Here is a 13350-nt window from a genome sequence, read left to right as displayed (position 1 = left end):
CGTTGTTTAGGTAGTCGCTGTTGAGGAACTCATTGTTCCAACATACAACCTTGAGAGATGCCTATTGTAAGTAATCCATCTAGCATGCAGAAGGGGGAGAACTCATAGACCTGATTTGTGCTGTGAATGAATTCATACATAAACCAATAAGGTGACTCACACAGAAGTAAACCAATCTTTCCATTAGTGAAATCAATGGCTCACCTTGTCGCAGCTTGGTTTCAACATATGTAAGTAAAACCTTATGAGTACAGAAGATATATATATTAAGCCCCACTCAGGTAACAACCACTGTCCTTGTCAGGGAGAACCACAAATGTTACAAAATTCACCTGTGCTTAACCCCCTGGCAGCATGGCATTAAAGCAGGAAAGCTTAACTCTGGCAAAGTGTAAAGTAATTATGCAGCACACAAACATTTAAGACAGCAAAAAAAAGCACAAGTTAGAGTTAACTTGGGGTACGAGTGTGCTTGTTTTATCTATTTCTTTTTGGATTTTCTTTATTTTAACCAATGTTTCTTCTAAAGAATAATGCTCGGTAAACAGAATACACCCACATATGTGAAAGTAAGGATATTTGGCATAGAATGGGGTTTAGTGAGAAATCACTAGATTTTATTTCTATGCGGAGTGCAATGCAGCTTTTAGTTAAGCGTTCTTAGACCCTCCATGACTTCTAGGGCAAATGTTGGGCATACTAATATGGTAATGTGGCAAGGCTCCTGTATTGGGCAGTTGGTACCATGTCCAAAGCTAGAGACTGATAATAACATTTTGCAAATTGAGCATATCTTTGAAATGTATATTCAGAAATCAATACATTCTCAAAACAGTAACTGAAATACCCATTTTGTGCATGCCAGTATTCCGCAGTGGGGGCGAACGCACAAAAAGGCTGGTAGCAGCAAAAGCTCTGTATTGTTCAGTGTTTAGTTATTTTCTATTATCATCATATATTATTTCTAAAGTGCACAGCTACTTCAAAGAGTGTTCCGTCTCTTAGAGAGCGGGTCCCTATAATACCCTTAAACGAAAGACAAGAGACACCCTTACTCAGTAGGCTAAACTGAAAATACAAGTTTTTAGAGACTTTCAGAACTGATGTTCGATTTCTGTCTCATAGAAATGCAGAGGGAGGCTATGGGTAGGGAATCCTGTCTGAGGATGGGTCCTCTAAGACTGCCTTTAGTACACAAAACTGTATGAGGGCGATGTTGTGGCACAGTTCAGCTGTTCAGAGAAGCAGGCATCATGGAAAATCAAATTTATGGTCGGCTACCTTTTCAAAGGCATAATTGAGAGAAAATACTGCTACTTGTAAAATGTGGAAAACACAAATATAATTTATGTTAACCCATCTTTCCACCTTAAAAAACTTAACCCTGGGTGGACAACTACACTACGCTCGCGTAGTTTGTGAAGTTTGCGCTACTTCGCACTATGCGAATTGCACGTAGCACAGTGCAAATATGCGTAGCGTAGCAGTCGGTTTTTTGCTTGCTCGCGGTCCTCAACTTCAAGTTGGCAACCGCAAGCGAGCAAAATGACACCCCGGCGAGACTTTTTCTTTGTTTGCGATCAGCAACATCAAGTTGGCGATCGCAAGCGTGGAAAATAAACCTCCCGGCGAGAGTCTCAACGCAGGGAGGTCAAGTTTCTCATTGCGAGTGGTCGCATATGCTCGCGACCACTCCCGTTGAGAAACTGCAAGTCCGCGTTGAGAAATCTGCAGCTCGAGTAAAAATCTGCTTGAGCGGCAGAAAATGACAGCTCGCACTGTGCAAGATACCGTTTTCAATGATTGCACAGTGCGGACAAGCATCCGGCACTGTGCAATCATCGCAAACAGCCTACTACGCAGTTCGCGTAGCGCTGTGCGTAACTCGCGAAGTGCACTTTGCGTAGCTACGAATAGCGCTACTTCGCGAACTACGCCAAGGGTTAAAAAAAAAAAGAACCTTTGGTGTGAATTCCCTTTTTGAAGGCCGAAACATTACCTACAGAATAATTTCCAAGACCGTGCCACTTACTTTTCCCTCAAAGTTCAACTATATTAGTAATTAAAACATTGAAAGATTCGGAAAATTGACCTTTTCTACATACCCAAATTCGTTTTTGATTCGGTGAATTCTTCCTCGAGTTTGGTAAGTGCTTGCTGTTCGGCATCATCTCCCAGAAGAGGGTCATCTGGTTCTGTGGTATCAACAGACTGTATTTCTAAAATCTCCGAAGCTGCTCGAGATAGTGGCCTGGGGGCTGCACTGGCTGGGCGGGAGGCCTTAGGGCATGTGCCTCTAGGAGTACTTGCAGTTAAAGGTCTCTGAAACGTATAACCTGCAGTGGAAAACAAGGAGAAAGTGCATGACTTGCTATGAAATGCAGGGAGGCTTATGAATGGAGAATGTATAAGCTTCACAAATACATTTAAAAACATCTGTGAACAACTACACATTGTTTCTTTTCCCACACACTTGCATAATCTCATGCTACCAAAGACACCCTTCTTCAAAGTACATCACGGCACAGAGTAATCTCACGTGATCAAACCTACTTGTAGGGCGGCTCTACAACCTAACTTGAACATGATCCCCCCCCTGCCAGTTTGAGCTGCTGAATTTTGGAAATTGTTTCCATCTAGTTATTTGGCACATCATGTAGAGGGTCGTTGCAGTAATTCAAGTGGGCTCCAATATTAATTAAAATAAGATTCTCTCTGTCACTTTCGTTTTATTAAAGACACATTCCATGTAGAACATTTGAATTTTTGGGAGTTGGGTTGGTCTTCAAACATACTCCCAAATATGTCATTTTCGATATGTAAGGACTTGTCAGTCTTCACTATAATATCGTCTGGCAGATCATTATGTACATGTTTGAACCCCTTTTTATGAATTCTGTCTGACAGCATGTAAGGCAAATTCTGATATTGAAAACCGGTGATTTTATCTAGCACGTGAAAAGGTGTGCTTATCAAGGTGGTGTCAATTAAAACATGGGGGATCGGAACTAATGTGCACTGGAATCGCCATGTTTTTTCTAATTGCGAATGAGTGAGTGTTCCAGTGAGTGTAGGAGTGAGTACAAGAGAGTGTAATGAGAATGAATGTTAGTGCAAGTGAGTGAGAATGGATGAGTTCCCCGCCCCCTGTGCTCCTATCTGAGGGAGGGAGGGTGAAGAGCAGACAGCATAGGAGAGAACTACCGACTTCTGCACCCGCTTTGCGGAGTCCACTCAGATGTGAGGCAGTCAGCAGGGGCAGCAGGGGCAGCAGGGGCAACAGGGGATTTGGGGCTCTCCATAGGGCATTCAACAAAAGTAAAGAAGGTTGGTGGCCCTACTGACACTGAGGCACCTTTACAAAAAAAAGTAACAAAAGAGGACAAAGCAAGGCATTTCAAAATGTGCATATTGGTTCTCCTGATACCTTGAGACGGGCAGGGGCACCAGCAAACTAAAAACAAGCGTTTTGAGGCTGGCACGAGTGCTGCAGTCCCCACAAAAGCCCCCATAAATGATTTTCGTGACGTTTCCTAAGGGGTACATTTGTGAGACCAGGAGAGTTTTCACGCACAACTAGAGTTTGGGCCTTTTCTCAGAGGGTCTGGAGATTCTTGGTGGGTCCTAATGGTGCGATAGCAACATGTTAAATGTAGAAGAAACACATGAGCATATGTATAAGCCCCTATCGCCATGGGAACATCACTTTTTGCGACAGTCCCTTGGCGATAGAGACCATGCCTTATATACAAGGCAGCGTTAGGCTACTAAATGTGGCTTAACACTCCTTGTATATAAGGCACCCTTTCACGCTATGTTTAGCTTGAAAGGGGCGTGCAGTGGGTGTTGTGGTGGGCTTTCCACTGCAACACCCATTGTATTTGATGCTGCCCCCTATGTGAAAGGGTGGAGTGCATAAGAGGCAGCGCAAAAACTAAGACCAGGAAAACCCTGGTCTTAAGGTGGCGAAATGAGGAGAAATGCGTTATTGCTTTTTCCATGCGTCCTGCTTTGTGCAGCACACATGGAAAAAGCAAAATGGCATTGTTTGTTCATGTACAGGAAGACCCCCCTTCCTGTACATAAACAAACCTTTTTACAAACGCCATTTTGTAACTTTCACGTGTGCTGCATGAAGCAGCACAAATAAAATTTACAAAATGGCATTTTATGATTGTTTATATGCAGGAAGGGACATCTTCCTACACATAACCAATCCTCCCCTGCACATAGACACCCTTGCACTCTGGAGCTAGGGTGCCTGCGTTGGCGCTAAATTGTTAAACTTAGCGCCATCGCAGGGGGAAAGGAAAGGCTGCACCACATTCTTGTAAATGAGGTGCAGCCTTTCGTTTCCTAAGTTGTGGAGCGCGTCGTTAAGCCCAGAAGGCTAACGCCACGCCCCGCCACTTCATCGTACATATGGCCCACATTTTTTCATTTTAACTATAAAGATTTGGTAACAATGGCAATTTTGACAATAATGCTTCCTATATTTTCATTTTGAAATTGAAAACAATGCTTTATAAGTCTTAATGAAGATCAAAGTTATGTTTTAGTACCAGGCTAAAAGTGAGCTTTTACATGCTACAATGAATATCAGTGTATCTTTAGCAATCATAATGGTGTTGCATGACATAATTTGTTTTTACGAAGTAGTGATACCCCTATAAATCCAGTAGGCCAACCTTTTGATAACTACGCCTCACCTACTTATATACTGTCTAGTATATGTGTGGAGGTATCATGGTCTTGGGGTTCAGGGCTCGCCAGGAATTTGAGTTGTTAGGAGGGTGCAACCGTATATGTTTCCACCTACTATTGTACATATCAGTAAATGAATTCCCTTGCAATATTTTAAACTTGCGTATTCTGCTTATGGTGACTGAGAGAAGGCAGGCAGGGGCACTGCCAACATATTCCTAGATGTTTGTGTGGCAGTCGCCACAGGAGCCCTCACTTAAGTTTTTTTTCTTAAGTTTCCCAAAGTCTCCTCGTGCGTTTAATTTGTGGACACAGGAAAGTTTTCACACAATCCTCGAGTTTGGGCTTTTTTTCAGATCCGTTTACCCCTCTAATCTCAGGTGGAATATCCTTTATAGTGAATTCCTGAGGGCTAAATTAAATTGCACCTCCCATGAAAGTTATATTAGCACACATGATGGCATGATCATACGATTCAGAGAAAGAGGGTCTCTGTTGAAAATGTTGGAAAAGGCATAAAAAAAAGCGGACCTGTGTAACATAGAAAACCTATTAAACAGACCGAGAAACATAAGCAGACAGGAAACTAGTGGCAACATTTGTTTCATTATCACGCATACTAACCAGTCTGATGAAGTAAAAAATAACTTACGAAGACACTAGACTATTCAATTCAATTCAAATAACTTTATTTCGATTCCACAAGGAAATCATAAAAGTATACATCAATTTAAAAAGCACTTAAACTACCATAAAATCACAATACATATTTACATGATTCTATAATAAAACCACAGTACATAATTGCATAAATCTGATTTTCGTAAACATTCAATATCGATTTCTGATCACAAGAGCTGATCTAATAAAATTCAATACAGCATTACAGATATTTACAGTTTATAAGTTAAAAAACATACACCCAGCCTGTGTGGGTAATTCCCTTCTTAGTTACACGTATTTCAAAAGATTAGCATTCATAGTCCTATAGTTACAAAGAAGAAAAAAGAAATTGTTCCATAATATAAGCAAATGAATAGCGCTTTCCATGCTTGTAACTGTTGTACAGTGGTTCTGGCCTATTGAAAGCGGAAGGGCTACTACCATTCCATACACAGGCGCTTCTACCCATCAGATAGTTGTACCTTGCATTTGGTCTTGAGGGGGAGATGTAATGCGCACTAGGGTAAAAGTCATGTAAGTCCCAGGTGGATATAGGACCGTCTCCTTCTTGGGGCTGCCAAGTTTGTAAGTATGGAACAACGTATCTGTTCCTAAATTTTACTAACACTAGGTCACCGGGAATATCTTTTGGGGAGGAGCCTAACCAGCCCACCCTTCTAGCACTCAATATTCGACCATCAAGGTCGGGTGGCAGGGGTCTATTATTTGCTAGCCAAAATTTAACCTTGTTAAGTAAGTCTTGCTGTCTTTCGGGTTTACCATATGGGAGTACTGGTACTCCCACCAGGACACACACAAATGGGGCAGCCTCCGGGGGTAGGTGTATATGGGGTACCTTTGTAATCTCTGTTCTAGCAAGGTTGTACTGCGTTGATACGGGTTTGGAAGCGACCCTTGGAGCTTTTGAGACTATTGTATCAGAGGCTAGAAACTGAATTTGAGCACTTTTGCTTAATGTAGGAGGCTTAGTCTCTTTAAAGGCAGCAGATGGCTGAGAGCGGTTAGGTGTTTTGATAATTTTGGTGGGTGGGAAGCTATCCTTAATCCTTTCTTCTATTCCCGTCAGCCTATCCCCTAGAGTGTTAATTTTTTCCAACAAAGGTGATAAGAGAGATTTGACCAGTAGTTCAATCTGGGACAGTAAAGCCTGCTGGGAAGGAGGTACTGTCTGGTCAAACTTTGCTGCTGGTACTGTGGTTAAAGGGGAGTTATTAGAAGACAAAGAGGGCAAAGAGGGGCTTAGGCACAGTTTTTGTAGCTTTGGGTGGTTCCCATTTTGTTTAATCCCATCGTACTTCCTTTTAACACAAGAGATCTGTGGGAGTACTGTGCTTTGAGTGTTAACTTTTTTAGGTGAGAGGGGGTGTTCCTGCGGGCAGTCATTAATAGGTAATGTACAGCCACTAATTAAGGTACAGGATGGAACATTATTTTGTTCGTTTAACGGTTTCAATGGAACGTACCTGGATTTACATAGATTATTTAATTCCTCCCACAGTGCGAGGCATTGTGCAGAGCCAGCTGTTTGCGAAGAAGATTGTATGCTGGGAGTGGTGGGTGTGCTAACTATGGACTGGCCGGAATCATTTTCTTCTGTTTCATCAGGAGTAAGCACTGTTGTCCTATTAAAGTGATAGTCTAGTGTCCCTTTGCACGATCCCCTCTGTGAGGTAGCTTTAGTGGTGACCCCTTTCTGAGTCATATTATAATTTAGTTATGACTTAGATGTATATAGGGAATACGGCGTAATAACACAGTCCAAGTATTTATACAAGGAAGTTCAGGTCCGTTGATAAGATCAATGGGTAGGTATAGAAAATATATTGTATAAAACTATCTACCTCCTCATTGATGCGAGCCAAGGGGGGTGGCCCGTCCCGGCCTCCTCGGCCTCTAAGGGCCTTAGAGGGCCCGCCCTTGTCCCGGGCTTCGCCCGGGCGCGCGTCCGCGCTCGTTCCGCGCTGCGGATACAACAATCACAGAAATAGGGCCGGTGGGCGTGACTCCGGCACAGGTGTGTTGCAGCACCGGCTCCTGGGAGTTGGAGTCCTGTGCTGGCGTGCTCCTCCTGCCCTCAGTGACGAAAAAAAGAAATGCGCTGATCCCCGGTCCGCTCTCGTCTTCAGAGCCCCTCTGGTCAAACAAACAGCCTCAGCAGACCCTCCACTGCGAAGTGGGACCCGCGCCAGCGGGTTCCGCGAGAGGTAATGAGGGTCCCGTGGGCCGGTGGGCGTGACTCCGGCACAGGTGTGTTGCAGCACCGGCTCCTGGGAGTTGGAGTCCTGTGCTGGCGTGCTCCTCCTGCCCTCAGTGACGAAAAAAAGAAATGCGCTGATCCCCGGTCCGCTCTCGTCTTCAGAGCCCCTCTGGTCAAACAAACAGCCTCAGCAGACCCTCCAATGCGAAGCTAGACTATTCTACAAAAAGATGAGACACTGAAGGAAGTTATAGATTTAAACCCAGCAGTCATCTACAGTTAATCCGCCTCTATCAAAGACAGATTAGTACATACTTATCTTATTTCAACTCTGGGTACGCCTTTTTAGTAGGCAACTCTTGTAAAGCATGCAGGTCAAGTTTATCAATGCAAGAATATTACTTCGAGACAGTCAATCAAACAAAACACATTCAGAAATATATAACATGCAAAACTGAGTTTGAAGTATATGTTATTGTGTGCCCATTAGGAAAGTGGTGTATAGGTAGTACCACCTTTGCTGCTAAGAAACACATTTTGGAACATATGCATGTGATAATGAACAAGGATAAGGTATTACAGTGCCTCAAGACAATTTAACAAATACCATAATGGAGACTGGAGAAAAATTAGATTTTTTGGTTGGACTGTTCCCATGAGGCACAGGGTCAGACTGATTTACATATGGCCATGTCTGAACTGGGGTGGCGGAGTGAGCTAAAGAATGGTAATGGATTAAACCCAGATCAGTTGACTGGGGTGAGTGTTTGATTTGCTCAAACGCTCCGTCCATCATCCCCTTTTGTTTCGCTTTGTTCGCCCTAGGTTGGCAGGGTATGCTCGGACGTCAGTCCCTTGTTCACTTTGCCACTGGATTCAAGATAGCCGGGCTGATGAGGAATATGAATCCGAAACCGGACCCAGGATGCTTGTTTTCGGTCCAGGGAAGACATGGCTTGGCAGTTCGGGCTGGACTGTTCCCATGAGGCACAGGGTCAGACTGATTAATCTATTTTGCATATGGCCCTGTCTGAACTGGGGTGGCTGAGTGAGCTAAAGAATGGTGATGGATTAAACCCAGATCAGTTGACTGGGGGTGAGTGTTTGATTTTCTCAAACGCTACGTCCATCATCCCCTTTTGTTTCGCTAAAGTATTTATGCAGCACTCGAACAGCAATAAAGTTAAAACACAATACAAGAAAAATCCCACATTAATTTAGAAAAATAGAGAATATTTTAACATATATAATGACACCAGAACAATAAAACTAAAACCAATAGAAACAGAGTTATGAATTTTTTACATTTTCAGTGAAAACTAGCACCTAAAAGAATAACCGTGGACATCTAATAGCACAAGACCGGGGCAAAGTTAACTGTTATCTCCGACCGCGAAGGGGCGTGGTTCAGATATTTGAGGTGGATTGAGCCTGGTCTCTGCTTACCTTCGGACTTGGAAGAAATTTTGAAAAAAACTGAGAAGATAAAGTTCGGCGGAGCAAGGTAGTCAACACCAGGGAGCTAATGGAAAAAGTCGCTGTGACGATTTGAACCTGATGGTGTAATATTTATACCTGGTGCCAGCCTTTGAAGAGTAAGAAACGTCTAGACTCCCCCGCACAACTGGTTCTGGAATTTTCCTTCCTCTCCTGCCCAGGATTCAAGAAGTCTAGAGTGACATAGGACTGGTGTAAAGGTCTTTGGGGGTGTGATGAGGCACCTGTTTGAAATATAAGTGGGACAAGGAACAGTTCTGCCCTTCCCATCCTGACAGGAAGGCCCATCTTGTCATCACCTAGTTCCACTTTGTCTCACTGCCTGGGAGGGAGGAAAAGACAACTGCCAACTATGCACAGCCATGTGGCCCAGAACAAGGACTGCATGCATCAAATGTTTAGTATAAAACATTGCAGACTTTCTAAAAGTGGCCTTTTCAGATTTGTGATTAAAATCCAACTTTACAATTAAAGAGGATTTTAGATTACAATTTTTTAAGACCAGACATGACATTTCTACCTGTTCCCAAAGGAAAGTTATCACTTATTAAATAAAATGAGATAACCCTATGTTATCCTATGGAAGAGGTAGGCCTCACAGTAGTGATAAATTAATTTGGGAGTTTTGTCAAACAGCACCAAAGTTATTAGCAAAACAAAATATACATTTCTTATGGCAAATAGGCAAACTTCACTCTGTGTGTGTGTGTAAATATATATAAACTTATTCACTAAAAGGCCCCTGGGCCCTCCCCCACCAGACCTAGGGGGTCCGAATATCTCTACCCTGCTCTCTACATTTTCTTAACAACGTTTTCTGGACACCAGGACTGGATCCCCAAGTCCTAAAGTGTTGCAACATCTTTGTTGATGTTGAGGCTGCTAATCAAATTTCAGATTTTGATCTGTAGGATCCTCTGCTGCGTGAACGATACATACATTTTAAACTTCAATTTCTCAAAAACTAAGAACAGATCTCCACCAAATCACAAAAACTATTTTTCTGGATCAAGATTTAACTTTCTGTATGTTGTAATTCCTTTCATCCGGTTTGGCTGTAGCTGTGTCTAATTTTCCAATGGGGAACTGCATTAGGAAAATGTATTTTGGGACTCCCCCTTTTTCTCAGGCCCCACTTGCCGGATCACCATAAACCTTTCCAGGAATAAGCAGAGAGGGATGAGACTTTTTTAGGAAAGGTTTGTGAAGATTTATCAAACTGCGCCTAAGATATTAGAAAATCAAAACATCCGGGGGCATATTATCAAGAACGTCGATAAAATTATTGCTGCTTTAGCGTCAGGAAACTGCTGCTAAAGCGGCGATAATAGGCTTGATAATATGCTCTTGTGAATTCCCATAGGAGCCCAGGTTCTGGTGTTAACCTGGGCTGCTATGGGAATTCACAAGGTCATATTATCAAGCCCATTATCGCTGCTTTAACTGCAGTTTCCTGCCGCTAAAGCAGTGATCATTTTATCGACGTTCTTAATAATATTCTCCTCAGTTCCTATTGAAACGTGTTCCTCAATGTAACTACCCAATAAATATATATTACCAATGTGCTTCTCAATTTTTTGGTCCTCAATATTTTTCACATAATATTATGATTGGATGATATTTTGGAAATGATAATCTGAAATACAACCATCGACATGACCTGAATGCCCAAGTTGTATGTCAAAGTAAGCTTGCACTACCACTGCTAGATCTGTTTTGCAGCAAAGGAAACTATGCACCGCATAAGTCTTCAGTGAGAGGGGTTAGCTTGTTTTGTTGCTGCCATGCTGTACCTATTCTGTGAGCAATGCAAGCCGGCCCTGCAGCTGCCTGATTAGTTGCCATTCAGTGAGGCAGGAAATTGTGCACTGCTGCTGCCAAGCAAATGGCGGGAAGCCCCATCTGCTTTTGATATGGCGTGCCTTCTCGGTGAGTTGGGAATCTTAAACTACTACTACTTTGTTTTACCTTTTCTACAGAGAAAGGAAGCTTGGACTGCTGCTGCTCAATATGTACTTTTTGTGATGGGGAGAAGCTTGCGCCTATGATGTTTAACCGCTTAACCGCGGTGTGTCGGCTTTGAAGAGTGGGCGGGGCAGCGTCGGCCAACGGACGTGCTCAGCACTACAGAAGTAGAGCTCGCGACGGCCGTGGGCCGATGCGCGCATTGAAGGGGTTAAGTCATACCTGTTTTGTGGGTAATCCTGCACCACTGTTATGTGTTCCTATTATCTGTGTGTGAAGGAACCTTATACTATTCCACCAGCTTCTGAAACCTATTGTGTATCTGTTCTTTGTCTTAAAGAAGCTTTCGCTGTTTCCCGCCGTGTAGTGTTATTATTGTGTGTTAATGAAACTTGATATAAGCTGTTTCATCAAATATGGGCAAAGTGATTGGCATTTTGAATGTTTGTTTTAAGGCATGATGAAGAGAACTCTCACAAAACTAGAACAAAGTTTGCCTTTGGTTTTGCATATGGAAGAATATGAAACAAGCCGTCACAATTTTCAAAAGGGACTAGAACAGTTTGTTATGTGTGACACCTCCAGCTGGTTCTTGCTTTTTAGCCAATTACGCTTTACATGGTATGATTTTTGAGACCTTGAAGATATGCTGGCATTGTATATTCTGGAGTTGATATATTTTTTAACACAATCCCTCCTAGAATATATGTTCTCTTCTTTTGGCTAGCTCGTTATTTCACTGCTGGTACCGAATTTCACTCTCCCTAAATTCTTATTGTTACCATCGTCTTTCTGCCTCCCTGTTCTCCGGAGTGCTAAATGGTTTTACATTTATCATGCCTCAATGGTCTCCATTAAAACAAAGGTACTTTGCTATCAATCACCTTTTAAATTGAGACCAATTTGTTCACATGGACACCTAGAGGTCCCAAAAGTTCCCAGTGAGAAAATGGATTATTAGTTGGGATTGATGGTAGTACAGCACAAGTAATAATGTCACACTTCTTGTTAGGTCCAGTAGAAGTTTCAGTAATTTAAACCTGAGCTCAACCCCTTTTAGCTACGGGACAGAACAAACAGGTTCAACTTTAACAAAATGTGTAAAGCAGTTAGAAGTACCAAAACAGTTTAAAAATTGAAAACACAACACAATAAAAATCCCACTTCACTTTATACAAATAGACAAATTAATTAACAAAATGACACTACAACAAACAAAATCCAAAAAGAAGAAGCAGAGGTCTAAATTTGTTAAGTTTTAAATAAAAATAGCGCAATAATGTATTAAGCATCAACCACGGTCATCTATCTGCATTTGACTGGAATCTAGACGTGATTTAAGGCCAACTGCAATGGAGCCCAGCTTGGATGCAAAGACCAGGTGCTGTATTACAATAAGTGCCGTGGGAGTGCAATAGGAGTTTGCGCCAGCTTTGCGCGCCCCCAGGGGCACTTTGGTATTATAGAAGGGGCGCAGACGCTTGTGTGTCCCCTTCTATATTACCGATAGTGCTCGTTCACTTAAAGCGCCAGCGCTACCTTCAGAGCCCTACCACCGTTTGAAGGTTTGCCCGTTTGTCTGCATGGCTGTAACAGCCAGCGATGACCTAGATGCCCCATATGTTTCACAGGGGATACTCACTGGGAGGTAATCCCTCTTTTCAGTAACAAAAGAGAGAGTGAGGGAAGTTTACAATTATTTATGTGAGATGGGAACTCCTGGTCCCCGAGATTAATTACAAAAACAATAGAGGAGTATCCCCTCGACAGCAGAGAAAAAATTCTCTGGACGTAGGCTTAAGTGCTCCATTCAGCACAATATGCCCCAACCTATTAGCGGATAATGCATATCCTTGTAGAAGACCCCTCACTCACCAACCTAGTTGGTGACATGCTTCATCATCGGGGTCCCACCCCATAGGCCGAGTGCCTATAGGGTGTGCTACGACACCTGACTACAGTGGAGCTGGTTAGTATTTTCTTTTATGTGTGCATAACGATAAAAAAAAGTGAGTTAAAAAGGGCCAAAACTACTCACTGCAAGTATTTATTTTTGAGTGCTTGAACCCTTGTTAAAAAATGTGTGGCACCTATGCCTAGTTAGGTAGACTTTGGTGTCAAGAGTAGTGTTTTTTTTTTAAATAGCCAAGTGTGCTATGTGAAGTGTGATATTTACAATGCTATTGATTAAAAAGGTCTACATGTTTCAACCATTGTATATATTCATTGGTTTTCGTCAGGACCGTGTTATTGAACTGGGTGGTCCACACACGCTAAGGTGCGTCCTGCCCTAGTCCAAGTTG

At 42.6% G+C, this 13350-nt stretch overlaps 1 protein-coding gene across 2 annotated transcripts in view; it reads right to left on the bottom strand.

Moving 5' to 3' along the window:
* ZBBX (zinc finger B-box domain containing) overlaps window positions 1-13350 on the bottom strand; it is a 551428-nt gene that overhangs the window by 50976 nt on the left and 487102 nt on the right. For both annotated transcript variants that reach the window (XR_015300974.1, XM_086944333.1), the window contains exon 18: window positions 2106-2336. Coding sequence is in view for 1 of the 2 variants with exons in the window: in XM_086944333.1 (XP_086800459.1) it covers window positions 2106-2336 (231 nt within the window). In the remaining variant the exon portion in view is untranslated. The remainder of the gene's footprint in view (window positions 1-2105; window positions 2337-13350) is intronic.

Source organism: Lissotriton vulgaris, chromosome 11, assembly GCF_964263255.1.
Source record: "Lissotriton vulgaris chromosome 11, aLisVul1.2, whole genome shotgun sequence".
NCBI classification, from domain to species: domain Eukaryota; kingdom Metazoa; phylum Chordata; class Amphibia; order Caudata; family Salamandridae; genus Lissotriton; species Lissotriton vulgaris.
Note: the sequence above shows the minus strand (reverse complement) of the source record. Positions and strands in the feature narration are given on the sequence as shown.